Raw genomic sequence first — 22,158 nt, forward strand, 5'->3', positions numbered from 1 at the left:
TCGGAGCTGACCTCAGTGGCTAGAGGGACATAATGTGACAAAAGCAACACTAAAAACCATTTTTATTGTGTGTTTATTTTAAGAGGTCTTAAACAACAAAGCATAGTGTAAATGTTTAAAAAAAAGAAAAGGTTCTCGAATCAGAATAACTTAGACATGAAGTCCAGCTCCACTATTCACTAACTAAACAGGTCATCAAAAAACAATATCTCAGTCAAGCATGGTGGCTCACACCTGTAATCCCAGAGCTTTGGGAGGCAAAGGTGGGAGTATTGCTTGAGTCCAAGAGTTTGAGACTGGCCTGGGCAACATAGCCAGACTTCATCTCTACAAAAATAAAAATAAAAAAATTAGCTAGGCATGGTGGCACATGCCTGTAATCCAAGATACTTGGCAGACTGAGGTGGAAGGATCTCCTGAGCACAGAAGGTTGAGGTTGTGGTGAGCTGTGATCACACCATTGCACTCCAACCTGGGTGACAGAGTGAGAATCTAACTCTAATAGTAATAATAATAATAATAATAATAAATCTCTCTGAATATCAGATATTCTTTTTCTCTAACAGAGGGATAACAAATACTCTCATATGGTGGTTATAATGGTGGCACAGTACAAGGAAAACATTCAATGACAGCCATTACAGCAGTTACTAATATTAATATTATTATGCTATCATCATTGTTATTATTGTTTATACCTAAGGTACCGAAGAAATCATTGCCTAGGAAAGGAAATCCAGGTCTGTTGGCCAGAACAATCATCCTAAAGTCAGGATGGATCACTACAACATTTTCTCTTCCATTCACATTAGCAGAATCTGAAAAATAAAATTTGCATTTAGTCTTTATTGATATTTAATAATTTTTAAGAATATCAAGTAACAGTCTTTAAAATAACATATTTGTAAGTAGTCATACTGTTCAGTTATAAAAAGGTCTAAGATATTTGGCTGTGATAACTTGGTTGGTTGAAGGAAAATACTTTCTCAAAAACATTTGCTCAAGGACAGGATACTGATAGAGCATATACTAAATTGTTCAGGAATTTGCACTTTTATGTAGATTCAGTATACATCTAAAAAGCAAACTTGTCCAAATGCAGACCTATAATACTTAAACCCATCTTGAGACATTATTATTCCTTAAAAAAATGTTTAAAGAAAGATAGAAATCCATAACAAGGGATAATTCAAGGACTACCCAAGGGATAATTCAAACATTCTTTAGTTTTATCAAATCAGCAACCGTAGTTTTGCACAGACCTTGCCATTATGCAGTAAGGAACTATTCCTGCAGCGATCCCTGCAACCTAAAACCTAAACACATAATATGAAGGTCCTGAAACCTAGTCAACTCATTAGCACAATGTTGACTTATTTCCAGTCAAGGAATTCTACCACAGTTCTTAAAATATGTGATCTCAATAAGTGGGGCATTCTTTGTGCAAATGTTTAAGGTATTAAAAGAACTGAATACTACAATCTACTAACTGGTGTACATTTCAGATAACTACAATTCCAGACAATAATTTGAGATAGTAAAAGTTTTAATATGGCTATTTCAAGAAGAACCACTTGCTGTCTGAATTTATGTAAACTCCAGGCTAAGGTTGTCCATTTTTAAAACATGTAAAGATATTTTGTTGTGCAGCACCTGCAATTTTATTTTGAGATAGATGTGTCTGTAAGAACCTACCCTTATAATTTTTTATGACACCATAAAGTAATCTTTCAATGTAACACATATGCATGTACTAACACAACCAATAGTTTTAACATTTGATGCCCCTAAGTTTGAGTACTAGCAAATAACAAGAGTATATGACCAGAGGCAAAATTTAATTAATTAGCTAATTAAAACAAAAATGATAACGAGAATGAAAAATTTAAAAAAGCAAAGAAAATGAAAAACAAGTTTTGATTTATGAAACTATGTTCAGAAGAGCTTCAAGTGTTATTGTTTAAAACATTATCTACAGCCGTGCTTTCTTTAAGTGTCTGGCCCTCTCTCCAATCTTGGAGAGGTAGATCCACCCTTTCATTCTCTCTGACCTACTTTCTAAATAAACTTTTTTTTCTAATCTAAAAAGCAAAATAATAAAATAAAATGTCATCTACAAATCTACAATCATAACTGAGTTTAAAAATTATAATGACTATCCCTCAAAAACATATCAGAAAATGTAGAGGGTTACCAGAGATTATTCCTTGACTATAATTTTATTTCCTTTCAATTTCACTGTCCTCATACTGCCTCTAAAAAGGGCAGACAGAATTCTAATTCTAAGAGTCTGAATTACCTTTTTAAGAGCAAGTATTCCGGCTAACTCAAATTCTCAGTTTTCTCATTAATCCATTGTGAAACAGAAATATTAGAATACTTTTATTAGTGCTGAGTTTAGGCTCAGAAATGGCAATCTTGCAATGATAATGTCCAAGAAGATCTCTGTGATGATGCACTTGCACCTTTTAAATGGAGTCTTCCTTACATGCTCTCTTCCAATGTTGAAGAGTCTAGTTATTAGCCTCAATTTGTTTGAGTACCCTACAAATATATTTTGGCTATATATTTTCAATGCTAGTTACAGATTTTCAAATCCTTTCAGGACACAAAAATTAGAAATTAGAAAATGTTCTCACATTGCATTAGACAAACTTAATTTTTCCTTGTAGGCTAAATATACTGATGAGAGTCATCTATCTTCATTGTTTCCTAACAATAACAAGAACAAATAGCATGGAGTGGGGAAACAATCAAAAACAGAGGATAACTTCTTCCTAAGATAGGCGTGTTTGTGTATATATACATATATATGTACATATATATATACACACACACATGTATTCACATACATATATCTAAGTATATATAAAATAAAATGTAGGGCATTTTTTTCTAATTATACTAGCCTAATAATAAAATAAATTTTAGTATTGTAGTAGAAACACACAAGAGTTTTTAAAAACTTATAGATAGCAATATAAATAAATAAATAAATGGAGATGAGTATAAGTACAAGTATTTGTTGGTATTCTTAGAAGTGAAAAATTTGAAGTTAATTTGTCCTAATACTACTATTGAAATTTACAAAGATGCTATAAAAAAAGTGAAACTGACAAAACTAGATTCATATGCATTAATTTTTTTAAATAATTGTCAATACAGACAATTTAGGTTATATTGAACTTATGCTTATTGCTTGTAGATGAGTAGTCAGCTAAGTTTGTGATTTGATATTGGAGATGTTAAAATTGCACGCATTAAAGGAAACACTTCTTTTTTCTTAATACTCACTTGCAACAATGCGTCTTCCATCTGCTAGAATCATTTCTCCGTTTTCTACTAGAGTTTTAAAAATACAGGTGACATTTGTTGGGGCTTTGTCTGCCTCGTCTACCACCAGAATATGACCCAACTTTACTGCTTTAACCTTTGAACACAGAAAATGTATCAGAAACAACAAAATAAGAGCAATCATTATTAAAAACTTCATCCCAGTTTTGGATTTATAATAGCTATTTTTATTTAAGTTAGGAGTACACTACTCTATAGACACACAAAAAGTCTGTAGCAGAGCTGAAAACAAAATTTTTGAATCTCTACGGTAAAGCTTCACCTAGTTACTAAACTGCTAACTCTTCAGTAATCTTTGTATGTCTCCTTAGTATCAGAATTGTCCCTAGGGTAGTAATACGCAACAACATTTCACAATCCGTAGGGGAGATTGAAAACAAGAATAACAAATAGAAAAGTTAACGTGTCATGAAGGTTAAGAAGGATGAGATATAATCAAGTGTAGATATTAGAATGCTGCATTTGTTATGGATCTTAAAGGAGTGCACAATTTTAATAGATCAGAATGAATATTGCTGAAGAGTTGGGTATTCAAGATAAAAAGAATCAATGGTCAAACTCAAGAAATCCTGGGGTATATTTGGGGAAGACTGAGTATGCATAATCTGTGCTGGCTGAAGTAAAGGTTAAACGTGAGAAAAGGGACTGCAAGGGTAGATTAGGTCTCTTACTACTAAGGACTTGATTACCAGACCAAAAAATGTGAAACTTGCCTCATTAAATAATGAGATTAAATGTTTAGATATGACAGAAATGGAGCTTGGAGCTATACTTTAGGATATTTAATCCGGCAGCAATATGCAGAATAGACTAAAAGGGGATTACTATAATCATTTGAAAAAAAGTGGTTTGAGAATCTGATTTTTGGGGAGGGCATTATGGGAAAAAATGAAAAGAAAAAGCACTAGATTGATCTGAAGGGTTTTACAGAGGTAACATCTATACTCTTGGCAACTACTCAGAAGGAAGAGGAAAGAGAAGAGATGAGACTAAGGTCTGCAGTGACTGAGTGGATGGTGACATCATGGAAAGAAAGATAAAAGCTAGGAAAAACTCAACATTTTTGAGATGTGGATAAAAGGAGATATGCAATGAATTTAAATGTAAACCTAAATATTTTTTTGAAATAGCAAGAAATCTCTCATAACATGAAGTGGACCATATCACAAATTTTTCTGATTGCAGTGCTTTGGCAAGTCTTTTTAACAAAATATAGATTTAAAAAATTAGTGTTCCAGTTGGGCTCAGTGGCTCAGCCTGTAATCCCAGCACTTTGGGAGGCTGAGGCAAGTGGATTACCTGAGACTGTGGGTTTGAGATCAGCCCGGGCAACTTGGTGAGACCTTGTCTCTACAATAAATAAAAAATTAGCCGGGCACGGTAGCACATGCCTGTAGGAAGGCTGAGGCAGAAGGATTGCTGGAGCCCAGCAGGTTGATGCTGGGGTGGCCATGAGTGTGGCACTGAACTCCAGCCTGGGTGACAGAGTGAGACTCTAACTCAAAAAAAAAAAAAAAAAAGAAATTAGTATTCCTTCTACCAATATTATTTTATGCTACATTCTAAAAAACTGGTAAGATTTTTGTTTTTATGTTAGGGTAAAAATAAACTGAATTTTTTAAAAGGAAACATGCAGCTTCTATCCTCAATCGCATCTTTGGTCAAGGAAAGCCAAGCCCAACCTGGGAAAATTCAGGAAGGAGATTCTAAAGACTCCAATACCCAGGGTCTGGACCACAGAGGTTCCCATGATGGCTTATTTGCGTCACTTCTTCAAAGGAGTAACTAGCGCAGAGGGTTGTGGCTGGCAGGCTGGGATTTCTTTCAGTCTTGTGTGGGAAGCTGAAGACTGAATCGTCCCAGCTGCTCAAAACACTAGGCCAATATTTTATTCCTTAGAACCATTTAAACAAACTTTTCTAGAAAAGTTTACCTAGTTTTAAACTTTACACATTTGAAAACTGCAAACATTTTTTTAAAAACTGTGAAACAGAAAAGAAATCAATAGAGGATTTCTGTCATTCCCTAAATCAGTCATTCTGAAAAGAAAAGAGTAGAATAAGAAAACATGTTGTTTTCCCAATAATTTGCATTTAAATATCCACTCTTAAAATGACACAGGAATGAGTGCTTTCCAGTTAGACTGAAATATAGTAGAACTCATGAGAGATGTCCCCTCTCCACTCCCACCAAAGACTGAAATACAACTATCATTCAAAAAACATACTTGAAAATATTACTAACCAGAGGTGAGTCTTCATATACAATAAGTCCATCTTTAACTGAAGGCTGAAGAGTAAGAGTTTGTACTGTGGTATCTCTAAAATTAAACATGTTTACATTTTACAGTTAGTAAGAAAATAAATTGATGTTTAATCAGGAAAAAAAATAACACAAGAGCACTTTAATAAGGATTTCTGTTCATCACTCTGCTTTTCTCTAGAAAATTAAAAATAGTAAGTGAAATTCCATTCAGCAACACTGTTCTGTAGACTGAATACAGTATACATTACAAGGCTTTGGGGATTAACCTAGTCTTATGGATTATCCAGGCTCTTCACTTCTCTTTTTGATTCTGATAATCTTGTGGCCATTTCACATCTCAAAATCGTATTCTGAGGGTGAAGAGGAGAAATTAAAAATAGATATTTATATATTATATTTATGTTACTTAAAAATAATTTTGATGGCAAATTGGGTAATGATTGGCATGCTGACGTGGCCAATTAAGGCAAGTCCAGGAATTGAATGTTCAGGCCCAATCTGCCATCACTAGATGCCAAAGTCAGCCTAAGTAATATACCAACACTGAAGAGTTACTTCACAGGATTTTGAACATTTCTGCTAGGATTAGGGCAATTCATTTGATTTTTAATACTCTACTTTGTCTTTAAGTCTACTACTTACCATACCCTCCTTTGAAACAGGATCTTGGAAAGTATTAACAGTCAGTTATCCTGATATTATGAGCCTCCTTACATTATGAGATATGAGGTTTATATCACCTATGGATCTTCTTGCCAAAAATGTGTGTACAGAAGTTGCAGGTGACAGGGAGGGTCAGACATTTTTAGGGGGCTCAATATACACATTCTATCTCAAAACTGAAAAATCTTATGGTCAGCTTGGTCATTTCACACAGAGAATTGGAACTACTTTTAAAATGTGAGTAGCTTTTATTTCTTTCTCTTATAAGTGGGAGTAAAACACTGGGCATACACTAGGCATAAGGATGGGAACAACAGACACTGGGGACTCCTGAAGTGAGGAAGGTAGTGAGGGGGCAAAGGGTTGAAAAACTACCCATTGGGTACGATGCTCAGCACTTATGTGATGGGCTTAATAGAAGCCCAAACCTCACCATCATTCAATATACCAATGAACAAACCTGCATATATACTCCTTGAATCTAAAACTTTTGAAACTTATACCCTAATGCCAAACTTCACTACAATCAATTACAACTACAAAATGAGCATGTATTTTTTAAAAAAAGTAATAAATACTACATGACAAAAACAATCTTAAGATATCATTCAAATCATTGCTTTTGTTTTAGCAAAACAACTATAACCAAAATCAGTTAATTATTTTGAGAGGCAGTTATGGGGTATTAGAAAGAGGACTTTGTAGTCAGATCAATCAAGATTCAAATTCTGGCTCTTGCCACTTTTTAACCATGTGATTTTGGGTAATTAATAAAATCCACCCAAGAGGATCACTGATAGAATGCTTGGAAAGTGTCTCGCACAGTGTCTGGCAGATAGTAGGAGTGTAACTACATGTTAGCTTTAGATGCTTATTGTTATCATTATTGCTGTTGTAACTGCAAGTTCCTTGCTTGTTGGACTTGATCTTCAGGTTTTTAGCATAGATAGTACTTCTCAGAAATCCCTTCCTTGGCCTATGCTACACTATTGTCATTACATACAACAATGAACATCACAGGGGCACCTGTAAGATCTAGGAGCATAGAATATATCTACCTTGTCCTACATTCTGTCCCTAGCATCTAGTAGATTTTTGGCTCACAGAAGGAATTCAATAATTATTTGTTAAATGAATGAAATAAACAAACAAACAAAAAAGCTAAAGGGTAAAAAAATCATTATTGTAGCTTACAGTACAAGATATAATATATAGGCTTCCAAATTTATTAGATCCTGGAACTCTTTCTTTAACAGAGAATCTGGAACACACTCTAGTAAATGTTAGGTTAGATTAAGATTGACTCTCTTAGAGGCAAGGAATGATCTATAAGTCTGTATTAGAAAATATGGCCATGTTGAGAAGGTATACTTGGGGTTGACTAGTCACGGGACTGGGGACTTGATGGTTTATATTCATGACAGACTCCAACTGAGTTGAATTTAGACCTATGTAGCAGGTAACTTCTACACCAGAGTCTTCATTTACTAGGGTCTGAAGAGGTATGCTGACAGTAAAATTATTGACATTTATAATTTCTAGACCACTGTATTTGCACCTCCCTTGAAAGGATTCTCCTTCTAACTAACCAATTGATACTTGGTGTCTTTAGTTAACTCTCTGGGTGTCTGACCTATTGCCATTTTTTTAACCCTACCCAAGCTCCCATCCTCACACTTGTCCCCATAATCTACTGCTTTCTATGGCCCTAACACTACAATTTACAAAGAATCCAATATTATTTATCTTCAATAAAAATCAAATTAAATTGGGTCTAAAAATGAAGCCCTGGGGGGATGAAAAGGAAAATGACAATACAGTGTGACAATTTGTTGGTGCTTATCAACTTTTAGTATGAATAAAATATTTTATGCAATATAATGATATATAGTCATATATCCATTTTCTATATTGTAGGTTTTACACATTTACTGTAGAAAATATTTTGTTACTTTTTGATAATGAATTAGTTTTAGAGTTTTAAACAAATCAAGACCAAAGTTTAATTAACCTTACTTATAGTCACTGTTAGTATTCTAGCAGTAGGGAAGAGGGTGGGTGAGGAAGGAAAAAGATGTATTCGCACAGATTTTTATAGTAATGAATTTCTCACCTCAGCCTTCACATATTTAATGGGAAACAACATGACACCTTCCAGAACCAAAAAGGAAAAAGGAACTCTCGCATTCTTGTCAGTAGAAAGGAAATTCAGTTTTTAACTTAAAAGTATAGTCCTCCAAAGCATATTAATAACAGTAAACTCAAACTGAATTCTAATCTTAAAACTGAATCCTGAACATTCAACTTGTCAAATTAGATTTCTCAAAAGGCATTTGTGATAGAAATGAAAGCTACAGGTTTCAGGGAACAAGCATAAATCTGATGAATTCCAAAAGAGACTGAAATGAGGATAAATGCAAATGGGAAACATGGCTTTCAATGGAGTAGTCTGCAAGAAAGAGAAATTTATAGCACAGTAGTGCTTTTTTCCTGTCATTTAGTACATCAAAGAAAAAGCAAAGGCTAATAAAATATGTTAAATGACATTGAGCCTAAAAAATTGGTTGGTTTATATTACAGTAAGTTACCCTGATTATGTAAGTGGAACATAATTCATTATTGTCTGCATAGGACTTAACACAATAAGGAGAAAACTTGATTTCCAAGATATCCTATAATGTTATAAACTTCAACTTAGCGAGTGATAAGGTGACTACTGTTGTCACAAGTAGCATGTGAACTGACTCTTAAAGACATTATGCTGTTTCTTTTTCAGAGAGAATGTGATAAAAATCATTGCTCTGTATTGATAAACATCTTGAGTCAAAAGATAATAATTCTCCACACAAACAAGCAATAACCCTAAGAGAATATTTTACTTGCTAAAATTTCAATTCTATTATAACTTGCTCCTCTGAAAATCAGCTTTGAATATGAGCTAATAAAAGTTTTGTGTCACAACAATACTAGGAGGAAAAAAGTTAAAATATGTCTTAAGTTACAGTTCCTTAGCCTAAGGTTTAATAAAGAGATGACATTCCAATACATAATATTTATCAATAATGCTTTATGAATTAATTAGAATGTTCAGCTAATTGTTGACATTTATATTATCACCAATTGTTCTCACTTTTTCTATCTTACAAACCACAGCTGTCTATCAATCAAAGCCTGTGTCAGTAAATGGGCTACTCAAAGAAATATTGTGCTAAACTCAATTCTTCTTTTAACTCTGTGATTTAAAGTTTTTTAAAAATTAGAGTTATTAATGTTTTCATGGTAACTTAAAATGATTCCAGATGCAATAAAAGCAATTAGATTGTGTGAAGACCAGGTTTTTGTCAAAATAAAGAAAATTTGTCTCTAGAAAGAAAGCACAATCTGTTCTGACATTTGCTTATAAAGGCACACTAAGCTAATATGTCCTAATTTATTGAAGAACAAAAGATCTCGAAACAGTGATGTTTACTTTGAGTATGATATTTTTATGAGTTGTATTTTAATCGATTTAGGGTTAGCTCTCTTCTATTTTTATTTATCTTTTCATTTATTTATTTTGAGTCAGTTTCTCGTTCTGTTGTCCAAGCTGGAGCAACAGTGGCATGATCACAGCTCACTGCAGCCTTTAACTCCTGGGTTCAAGTGATCCTTCTGCTTCAGCCTCCCAAGTAGCTGGGACTACAAGTGCATGCCACTACACTTGGCTAATTTTTTTACTTTTTGTAGAGACATGGTCTCACTATGTTGCCCATACTGGTCTCAAACTCCTGGGTTCAAGCGATCCTCCCACCTCGGCCTCCCAAAATGTTGGAATTACAGGTCTGAGCCACCATGCCTGGCCTAGCTTTCTTTTAGAAAGACAATAATAGTTAAATATTAGAGTGAAGGAAAAAAGAAGACACACAAGAGTTTCAAATAATAAAGCTACAATCATCAAAACAGCTTGGTATTGGTATAGGAACAGGCATATAGATCAATGCAATAGAATTGAGATTCCAGAAGTAAAGCCTCAATTTCTCAACCAACTCATCTTCGACAAACCCTCCACCACCTATCACTGGGGAGAGGAGAACCTATTCAGTAAATGGTGCTGGGAAAACTGGCTGACCACATGCAGAAGATTGAAACAGTACCCCTATCTATCCCCATACACAAAAATTAACTCCAAATGGATCAGAGACCTAATTGTAAAACCTCAAACCATAAGAACCTTAGAAAATGAAGGACATACCCTCATGGAAATTGGAACTGGCATCCAATTCCTGAACAAAACTCGAAACCCACAGGCCATAACGGATAAGATAGACAAATGGGACCTCATTAAACTGACAAGCTTCTGCAAAGCCAAAGAAACCATCAAGAGAGCAGGAAGACAGCCTACAGACTGGGAAAAAGTATTTGCTAACTCCAGGTCTGACAAAGGCTTAACATCTTGGATCTACAAGGAACTCAAACATGCTGAAAAGAAAAAAACAAACAACCCCATTATAAAATGGGCAAAAGATATGAACAGACATTTCACAAAGGAAGACATCCGAGCAGCCAACAAACACATGAAGAAATGCTCAACCTCACTAATCATCAGGGAGATGCAAATCAAAACCACGCTGAGATACCACCTAACTCCAATCAGAATGGCAATTATCAATAACTCCAAAAATAATAGCTGTTGGAGAGGGTGTGGCGAAAAGGGAACACTTCTACACTGTTGGTGGGAGTGTAAACTAGTGCAACCTTTCTGGAAAGCAGTGTGGCGACTCCTAAAAGCTCTAAACATCAACCTCCCATATGACCCCGCAATCCCCCTACTGGGAATATACCCTGAAGAACTCAAATCACTCTATAAAAAAGATACCTGTACATGAATGTTTATCGCAGCATTGTTCACAATAGCAAGAACCTGGAACCAACCACGCTGTACATCAAAAGAGGACTGATTTTTAAAAATGTGGTACATATACACAATGGAATACTATGCAGCCATAAAAAAGAACAAAATCATGAATTTCGCAGCAGCCTGGATGGAGCTAGAGTCTATAATACTGAGTGACCGCTTACAGAAACAAAGATCTGAGTATCACATGTTCTCACTCATATAGTGGACCTTGATCATCCAACGCACTACCATAAGAAAATGACTGACAGTGGTGGGAAACCATGGGGGGGGATGGGACTAATGGTAGTAAACATCTGTCTGGGGATGGGGAGACACCTGCTATCAACAAGGGGGCCTAAATGAAGCATATTTGTATACCTAACCCTTAACTGTACCCCACAATATCAAAATAAAAAATATTGATTAAAAAAATGTGGTACATATACACAATGGAATATTATGCAACCATAAAGAAGAACAAGATTATGAACTTCACAGAACCTGGATGGACGTAGCATCTATAATACTGAGTGATCTTTCACAGAAACAAAGAACTGAGTATCACATGGTCTCACTCATAAGTGGACCTTGAACAACTATGGTAATACTATAAGAAAAGGACTGACAGTAGCAGGAAACTTTGGGGGACAGGAGGGTGGGATGGCGGTATTAGCAGTAGTAAGAATCTGCCTGGGGAAAGGGGGGTACCTGCATAAAGAACATTTGTATACCTAACCCTGAATTGTACCCCACATCTTTAAAATTAAAAATTAAAAACTAAAAAAAAAAAAAAAAGAGTTTCAAATAGCTGACAAAAATCTCTAACTTTATAGTTCATTAAAATGAAATTGGCTGTAGAAATAGTCCATTCAGTAATATAAGCCAAACATGAAAAAGCAAAGACAGAATATGGTACAAAGGGGGTAATGAACAAATATTTGCTCAATATTTTAAACAGAGGGATGATTATGAAAACAGAATTAGATGGTAAATTCTACCAAGAACATATAAGCCTATCATCACTGATTGAGAAGTAAATGCTGTCAAAAGATACTTTTTAAGTGAAGATGAGTTCTTGATATCAGGAATACCATTTTCACAAGATTTATTTTTGAATAAGTAGTGAAACAAAGGTAAAAACAGTAGTGCTTACACATAGGCGATGCAAACAAGTTTAAGAATTAATCAACGTTTACAAACAGTCTGACTCTCTGCTGAATAGCAGTACCCCATCTACTACCCCTACCTGAAAAAGACAAATTTATTTTGCCAAGTTGGGAAAGAAACTTCCTCAGTCACTGTTAAAAAAAGTGCTGCCATCCAACACCAAAAAAAAAAAAAAAAAAAAAAAAAAAAAAAAAGAGAGAGACAAAATCAGCTATAACTATTGCAGTGTTAAAAACCAGAGCCAGATTAAATCTGAGTCCTTCTCCCAGTCTGGTCAATTTTTTTAGCCTCTTAAACACAAGATTACTCATCTCTAGATAGAGGGAATTAACATAGAACGTGTGAGTGAATATAATAGGGTAAAAAGTAAGTAAGATAAAAGGAGTGAGAGAGAATGAGACAGAGAAGGAGTATTATTATACAGTGCTTCAAATGTTTTGAATGTTTTGAAGGAAAAGTCCTTTAACTAAGATAAGCAAAATATTATTTCTGCTAAAATGACTGAAAAGGCTCCAGCTCTTAAAATAGTTGTTTTGTAGGACAAATAGTTTATTTAGTAGTCAATCACTCATCACTATTAAGCCCAGATACAAAAAATGCTAACAAACTATAAAAGGCAGGAAGACATTAGGGGGATAATATTTACGGAAGGAAGTCTCCTGTGATGTGACACATTGCTTTTCAGTGATAGGTTCTTGCTAGGAACGGCTGGTAGCAAACAGTCCCATGAAAACAGTTATTTGATGGAAGTTAAACATTTCAAAATATGCTTAGTTTGCAAAATCTGCTTACCTCTACCAAGTCTTCTAGTGCTATAAAGAAAGTCTTCCAAAAGCCAAAGATAGGCTGATACTCGTCTTTTAACAAACACTGAACATTTTGTTAAGTTGTCCAGTCTTTAGAAATTAAAAAAAAGTCTACTAAAATTGTATATAGAAAATTGGATCTTTTATCTTCACTGTGAAAACTAGCTTTCCAACGTGGCAAATTTTTAGGGACTCAAAATGACCTAATTTCTTTTCAGGGACTTCATTTTCCCTTTTTCAGATGAGAAAGAAAGACAGTGTGCAGGTCCCTTATATAAACAGAAAAATGTATTTTCTAAATGATTAAAAAAAAAACCGAATAATGAAATAAGATAAAAATACAAAGTTGAGACCAGATGTGGTGGCTCATGCTTGTAATCCCAGCACTTTGGGAGGCTGAGGCAAGAGGATTGCCTAAGAGTAGGAGTTCAAAATCAGCCTGGGCAACATAGTTAGTCCTTTTCTCTATAAAAAAATGAAAAAACTAGCTGGGTGTGGTGGTGCATACTTGTAGTCTGAGCTACTTGGGAGGCTGAGGTGAAAGGATCACTTGAGCACGGAAGGTCAAAGTTGTGGTAAGCCATGATCGTGCCACTAAACTCAGACTTGGTGACAGAGTGACACACAAAACAAAAATACAAAATTGAATGAGATTGCAAAGATGCACAAAATTGAATGAGATGGCAAAGATGCACACAGATACAACTAGAGAGTAAGACTGATGAATATTGTAAGGCTGATGAATTATTGGATAGATCTTTATCAGAAAATTAGTAGATAGCAACTTATATTTTTAAAAGCACTACCAGTTGAGTATAACATAAAGGTGTGATAAAGAGTCAAAATTAATAAATGACTATTTTTTCATATTAGGACTTTCCATGATCTTTTATTCAACAGGTATTTATTGAATATCTACTAATGGACACTGCTTTAGATAATAGAATATCTGTGAACAAAATAGGTAAAAATTTCTCCCATTGATGATCTCAAATTTATATCATATTTAAGGGAATTTATCTCACCAAACTAATAATACACCAACTTTAGTACAGTATGAACTTGACTTTGCATAAGATTAAATATCAAAAGATATTTTATTATGGGAAATTCAAAGAAATAAAGTAAAAAAAATTTATATATAATATATGTAATATATTATATATAAAATATAATATATTATATATAAAATAATATTTTAATATTTATAATATGTAATATATTTATATGTGTATAAAATATATTTTAAAATATATAAGTGAGTTGGAGTCACACTTTGTCACCCAGGCTGGAGTGGCATGCTCATGGTCACTGCAGCCTCAACCTGCAGGGCTCAGATGATCTTTCTACCTCATTCTTCCAAATAGCTGGAACTACAGGTGCATGCTACCACATTTGTCTTATTTTTTTATTTATTGTAGAGACAAGGTCTCACCAAGTTGCCCAGGCTGATCTCGAACCCTGAGCTCAGGCAATCCTCTCGCCTCGGCCTCCCAATGTGCTGAGATTACAGGCTTGAGCCATTGCCCCCAGCCAAAATAAATATTTTTGATCATCAAGACAAATGATTAACTAGCCTGCTGCTGTTTAAATCTACCAGAAAAGATATATTCCCTATGAAGTTGGTTAGGCAGTTCTCTGACTAATAATCCAAAATACATTTTCAAGTAAAACGTATTTTCTAAAACTTACTATATAAGTTGTATTTGCATATAGCATAATATTACTTGATATACTATAAACCATGAATTATTTCATCCTTGATTCTGGTTGTTCATCAACTGGAAAACAATTCTCAACACTCCAGTTGTAAACTTACCAGACTGTAACCACCTAGGTCAAACAGAAATAGTATGTAAATAAGTATTTAGAAAGTACTTGGAAATCTTTTTTTTTTTTTTTGAGTTGGAGTCTCACTCTGTCGCCCAGACTGGAGTGCAGTGGTCACTCCCGGCCACTGCAGCCTCAACTTGCTGGGTTCCGGCGATCCTCCTGCCTCAGCCTTCCGAGTAGCTGAAATTACAGGATTGCGCTACCATACCCAGCTGATTTTGTTATTTTATTGTAGAGATGAGGTCTCGCCACGTTGCCCAGGTGGGTCTCGAACCCATGGGCTCAGGCAATCCACTCACCTCAGCCTCCCAAAGCACGGGATTACAGGCTGAGCCACTGAGACCAGCAATACTTGAAAATCTTAAAGGAAATCTCTGTTTTGCTACAACTTTTCTATCTTATTAAGTTTTATGATAGAATTTCTTAAAGGAAGACATACTTGCATCCTAAGAAAAACAATATATTTTGCTTTTAGCAGCAGAAGTTAGAGATCATTGCAACCCCAGCCTGTCTTCTAGTGCCATTTTAATGGCAGAGGAGAAGGAGCACATACATTTCTCTGAGGAGTCAGAGTGTGAAGGATGGAAGTGGCCCTCTAAGCACATTTCCTTGTCATCTCATGTTTTAACTGACAATCTGATGTAGATTTTGAATGCTATTCCAAAGTATATCCAGTATGTTTCAATATTTAAAAAGTAGGTAACCATTAGGAACACAGCAGCAAGGAGCTGTTGTTCTGCGCAAACATCTACAGGAAACTGGGTTGAATTAAAGACAGGTAACTCGCATAGTAAGTTCAGCATAGGATGGTTTTCTTCTGTTCTGGTATCAATCACACTATTTCTCTAATCCCAAATAAATAAATGAGTAGTTCCAAATGGTAATTGTTTTTTACTGCTTTATGAACTAGGTTAGGGTAATCACCGAGGACAGCTTCCAGAATAATGTCAAAAAGGTGATAATGTGCAGCATTTTGTGACATCTGTTGGTAGACATTTTAACAACTGCACTTTTTAAAGATGGCACACAGCTTATGTCATCTTGCGACTGAAAAGTTCTCTCACCTCCTTGGCAGTCTCCTTTATCTTTCAGGATGAACATGAGGATGTGGTTCACTTTATTTTGTTCTCTCATTTGAGCTTAGATATTGCTATTTATTTAAGATTAGTCAGAACATCTCCAAAACCAAACCAAAAAGAAAAAAAAGTACTTTAATACATGGATGAAACTTTTAAAAAATGTCATGCCTATAGAGGCAGATGACTGGAAATAAGCTACTGTTCAGTGCTCCTCAAATGTCAGTCTTACTGGTGAAGCCTTGATGTCCAACCTGTCGAAAACTAAGCCCTGTTCTGCTCCCCTTCCCTGCCTTCCTTTTCCTCATAGCACTGACTTTTTCTCATAACTACCTGATGCACTACATATTTTAATGATCTCATCCTCTCTCTTACCAGCAATGAGTGTATAAACACGAAGCCTGGCTTTTTAGTGCTTTTGTTCACTAATGTTTCACTCAAACTTAGAAAAGTAACCAGCATATAGTAGGTGTTTGACAATGCTTGCTGAAATGGATGCAATTCAGCTACCTCAATCACGTACCCTATGGTCACAGTGAGATACTTCAGTTCCTGAAGTACCATGATTTTTGTGTGCACCTTTTTTTCTAGAAAGTTTTCTCTTCCTCTCTCCACCCTTTCCCTGACAAACTATTAAGAACCATTCCTTAAACACTCAGCTTAAATGTTACCTCCTCGTGGAAGCATTTCTTATTTCTCACTTCTATCCTCCTAGCTGAACTAATTGTCCAACAGAAAGTATGTTGCCCTTAAGAAACTTTTCAATTGTTCATATGACTATCACCCTCATAAGGTATATATCATCTACAGATAAGGGCATGACATATTTTTTTACATACCTAGTGTTTATCACTATGCTTTGTACCTCGCAGGCAGGCAATAAATGGTTGCCCAGGGAATAAATGAACGTATGAGCATATTAAACAAATAATAATTATGAATTTCCAATGAATAAAGCAGATTATTAGGCATGAAGGTTTATAAAATGAATGATTTCTCTCAGGAAGCTCATATGACAGATAGGGAGACAGGTATAAGAAAGACAATCAAATATAATTCATGTCAGAAGGTGATAAGGGGTATAATAGAAACCAAAACAAAGTGCAGTGGGGACACAGAGGAGAAGGCAATTAATCCTAATGGAAGAGAACAGGGTCCTGATAATTGAATTTGATTTTAACTGGCAGGGATGGGTAGAAGATGCATTCAGGCAGAGGAAGATACAAGAGAAGTTCAAGGGCACACCTAGCTATCCAGCATGTCTAGACTATAGTTGCACAGAGGAGAGCAGAAATGGATAGGTGGGCTTAGTTCAGAGGGTACAGAGGCTTAAATGCTGTGAAGAGCCTCATTTTCATTTCATGGAAAATATGAAGCCATTGGATGACCAATAATCTATTCATTTTAGAGAGAGGATGCTCTAAATGAATGTCTCAAAGATGGATAGGAGGAAGAAGATACTGCTTTCATTTACTTATTTAACAAATATGTATTGAACATCTGCCCCACTCCAGACATCATGCTGGAAGTAGGTAGTTCAAAGACATATCCCTACCCTTAAGGAGAGCTCACTGTCTAATAGGTGAGACATGGGATCATGTAATTGTGATTTAAAAATGACAGGTACAGCAGCAGAGCTCTAAACTTAACCACCAATAAAAGTTTGTGAGAAGATACATTCTAAAACATACAAAAATAGAAACAAAAAACAATAGGCTAAAGATGAAAAACAATATCTTAAAATACTCTTAGACTATATTTCTTAATAATACAACATTTTGTTCTCATTAAAAATTGAAGAAGGATATTTTGGGAAGAGCAATGTGATTCATGCACTTTATTATTTGTGTAATACAGTGCTAATTTCAGTTTCACTACTTTGTTTTAATGGCTAGCATAGCTGAAAAAGAGCTCACAAAGACATGTAGATCCAAATCGGAGAAGGACAATATTTCATGCACTCCCTAGAACTCAACATGTATTTTTCAATCTCAGTTATCAAAAATAGAAAGGTTTTTTTTGGTTGTTTTTTGCACCCTACTTTAAAAAACATTTTGTGCTAAAGGAATCACAAAGAAAGAGAACAACATCTGCTGATGGAGGAGGAGAAGAAGGGTCTATGAAGTATTCCTAGTGGAAAACTTTGATTTGCATTTTGAAGAAAAAGTATGAGTTTTCCAGGTAGGCTTGACAGGAAATCCCAGACAGCAAGAGCTGCATGTGGCAAGTTATGGAGCCATGAATATATACGTGATACTTGGGAACCACAGGCAATTCATATGGCTTAAGCATATGTGGAAGAGAAAGGGTGGAAGTCGGACAAGTGAAACAGATGGTGCTCAAGTGAAGGAATGCAGACTAGACACTCTTGGCACTGGGAGTCATTGAAGTGTTTTGAGTAGGAGAGTAAGTGATCAACTTTATTGTTTGGAACATTATGATGCATGGAAAGAGGAGATTAGAGGTTGAGTTCTCAACCAAGAGGCTTCTACAATAGTCCAAGTAGGAGAAGATAAGAGATGGACTAGTTCCCACTACTTCCACCATGCTGCCACAGATGACTCTATTTCCCCAGGGAAAGACAGCAGATAGGCTTGGTACCTTTTGCTGATGGCTATCATCCTATTCCAAACTGTTACTTGACCAAATTCTCACAACCCTCTAGTTACTATAATCTGAAGGGCTGGCTATTACTTCCCTTACAAATCTATTTTACATTGGGTCAATTCATCCACTGATTTCACAGAATAAACAAAGGTGCTGAAGTGCCAGAATTTCTTGCTGCAAATCATACCCAATTATGAAAACTGGCATTGCTGCTAAACTTACCAGCGTTTCAGTTCTACTCCTCAAGTTGTCTTGCATTCACTCTCTATCATAGTACCCTTTCACATTTTTTGTATCATTTTCATTTTAGCACTGACATTTTTCTGTTTATTAAGTTATTTGTTCATTGTACATCTTCTCACCACCACAAAAAAAGTTTCATGATAGCAGTGATTTTGTCTATCCTGCTCATTGCTCTATTCTCAAGGTCTCAAACAGTGCAAGGGACTAATAGGAACTCAATAAAGGTTCAATGTAGTAGATTCCTTTACTCACAAAATGCACCTTTCCCCTAGCTGCTGCAGTGTGGACTTCTGAAAGCTCACTGCTAAACTTTTCTCCAGAGAATTTCGCTCCACCAATGGGAGCTACTTCACTCAGAATGCCTGGGAGGTTAAAGGTTCCCTCTTCCCTCTCTCCCAGGAAGCAACTCTTCACCACTGACTTACTGATGATATGTGGCAAAAAAGGCTGGCCATCTAGCTTCCAAGTGGGATAACTGAACAGGCCATTCACACTCCAGAACTCCCAATGGAGGGGCTGAGGCAAAACTTCACCTAAAACTACCTCTTTTCACTGGTCTTGTCTTGACTCCTTCACTTTCTTACAGATTTCACTTAAAATCTCTCTCTAAATCACTTCCATAGACATCTCCATTTCTGTCTCTACTTCTAGGGAATCCAACCCAAGATATCTGATAACTGTTTGAATAAATGAATGAAGAGATAAACATAGAAACAATTCTTAACAGTTTCTAGCAATGCTTTTAATTATTAGTACATAAACATTATAGATACATCTCAGTTAACAGAAATCAGTCAACAGAGTTGTGAACTGAGCAATCCCATTAACACAAATCTACTTACTAATTTAAGCACCTCATACTATCTCCTGCTCCTTTTGCCACTGTTGCCATCATCTGAAAAGTCTGGCTACATCAACATGTGTTTCACTTATAAGGAATGGCACTTTCTAAAGCTCAAAAAAAAAATTTAAATCTAATTGAATAAAAAGATAGCTGGGAGGTATATGGCAGTGGTCCCCAACTTTGTTAGCTTCAGGGACTGGTTTTGTGGAAGATAATTTTTCCACAGACCTGGGGGTGCTGGAGGGGGTGGGGAGGGTGCTGGTGGTTTTGGAATGACTCAAGCATATAACATTTATTGTGTACTTTATTTCTATTATTATTACATTGTAGTATATAATGAAATAATTATACAATTCACCATTTTAAAAAAGAGGTGCAGACAAAAGTGGTAAATAAAATAGTCAGCGGGGCCATGTGCAGACTAAAATAAGTGTCCGATTCTGACTTAAAGCCTGCCACCAGATGCAGCTGCACAACTGAAGTATATCAACTCATTTGCCACTCACTGAAAGGGTTCTGATATGAGTCTGCAAGCAATTGATTTTTTATGGTCTCTGTGCAGTCAAACATCACTGCTAAAGTTAACCTGTATTTGCAGCAACTCCCCAGTGCTAGCTTCACTGCCTCAGCTCCACCTCAGATCATCAGGCGTTAGATTCTTACAAAGAGTGTGCAACCTAGATCCCTCACACTTGCAATTCACAAGAGGGATCATGCTCCTTTGAGAATCTAATGCCTCTGCTGATCTGACAGGCAGAGCTCAGGCTGTAATGCAAGTGATGTAAATACAGATGCAGCTTCACTGGCTTGGCCACCGCTTACCTTCTGCTGTTTGGCCCAGGTCCTAACAGGCCACTAGTCTGTGGCCTAGGGGCTGGGCACCCCTGGTGTATGGCACCCTTATCTGCTTACCAAAAGACATGGTAAAAAAAAACCCATAGCTGGCGCTGACTGGGAAGGCCCAGAGGGAGGAGATGAGGTTTACATGATTGGAACATGTGTTAAGATAATTTGTGGCTGGAACAATTTAGTATTGAGTTTACTTTTTTTTTTTAGTCGGAGTCTCACTCTGTCGCCCAGACTGGAGTGCAGTGGCCGCTCCCGGCCACTGCAGCCTCGAGCCGCTGGGCTCCCGCGATCCTTCCGCCTCAGCCTTCCAAGTAGCTAGAACTACAGGCATGCGCTACCACGCCCGGCTGATTTTTTGATTTATTGTAGAGATGAGGTTTCACTAAGTGCCCAGGCAGGTCTCGAACCCGCTGCCTCAGGCAATCTGCTCACCTCGGCCTCCCAAAGCGCTGGGATTACAGGCTGAGCCACCGAGCCCGGCCCGAGTTTACTTTTACTTTTAATACAAATAAGAACTACAACCTCTTAAAATCCCCCCCCATCAAAATATCAATGATTTTACAATGGAAATAAATGTAAAATAATGTTCTTTTTTAATTTTTTTAATCTATTTATTTTTTTATTTTAGAGATGTGGGGTACAATTCAGGGTTAGGTATACAAATGCTCATTATGCAGGTACCTTTGTTGATTTTCTTAAATTTGCTTTACAGTTTACAAAAAGGATTGGAAGATTATAAATGAAAGTTATACGAATCATTTACTGAAGAAGGGGAGATGAGATTGGAGGTAATGTGTAGCTATCATTACAGTGTTTTATTTCTGCAACAGGAAGAGTAGAATCATATTTGGAAAAATATTAACAGTTGTTAAATCTGGGTGATAAATTTGGATATGTGTCATATATTTTTATTTACATTTTTTGGATTTTTAAAGTTTTTCTCAAACTAAAAAAGTACATAACACTTGAAAGGAATGTAGTGGTTCTTTAGTGGCAAGGGATTTAACAAAACTAAGGCAAAATACACACTGCGTCACTGGTTCTCAGGCTTCTCAAGTTTGTGATTTAGAAACTAAAAATGAAGAAGAATCCCACAGAATCCTCACTGTTCCCAGTCTTCTTTTCCAAAACAGCCTTGAGCATGCCACTTGCTGCTATCTCAAGTTTCAGGAGTCTGTCAGTAGCTTTGACTCACCAATCTCTACAACCCACAAATTAGAAGTCAGGATAGTGTAACTATTGGTGAATGCACTGAAAGAAAGGATATCACTAAAGCAGGGTCAGCCTGGAAGGAACATCACATCTCAGGAATTAATTTGGTTAATATTTTTATGAACCAGCTGAGTAACAGAACAGAAAACAGGGCTATTCCATATTATTCCATTTTTTGGTCAGTAATATCTTCATTAAATTTCATTTTCACACCTTTGAGGAGGTGTGATTAAAAGTCAAAGTAAGAAGCCGGGTTTGGTGGCTCAGCCTGTAATCCCGCGCCTTTGGGAGGCTGAGGTGAGGGGATTGCCTGAGCCCGTGGGTTCGAGACCCGCGTGGGCAGCGAGACCTCATCTCTACAAT

The 22,158-nt window shown here is 36.1% G+C and overlaps 1 protein-coding gene across 1 annotated transcript in view; it reads right to left on the reverse strand.

Annotated features, from left to right (window-relative positions):
• VWA8 (von Willebrand factor A domain containing 8) overlaps nucleotides 1-22,158 on the reverse strand; it is a 256,138-nt gene that overhangs the window by 9,148 nt on the left and 224,832 nt on the right. Inside the window, exons 22-24 of the mRNA XM_008067589.2 lie at nucleotides 5,599-5,674; nucleotides 3,295-3,430; nucleotides 699-818 (exon numbers count right to left, since the gene is read on the reverse strand). Coding sequence (XP_008065780.1) covers nucleotides 699-818; nucleotides 3,295-3,430; nucleotides 5,599-5,674 — 332 coding nt within the window. The remainder of the gene's footprint in view (nucleotides 1-698; nucleotides 819-3,294; nucleotides 3,431-5,598; nucleotides 5,675-22,158) is intronic.

The sequence above is a fragment of the Carlito syrichta genome, unplaced genomic scaffold (assembly GCF_000164805.1).
Source record: "Carlito syrichta isolate Samal-C Ts95f unplaced genomic scaffold, Tarsius_syrichta-2.0.1 Scaffold309718, whole genome shotgun sequence".
Classification (NCBI taxonomy): domain Eukaryota; kingdom Metazoa; phylum Chordata; class Mammalia; order Primates; family Tarsiidae; genus Carlito; species Carlito syrichta.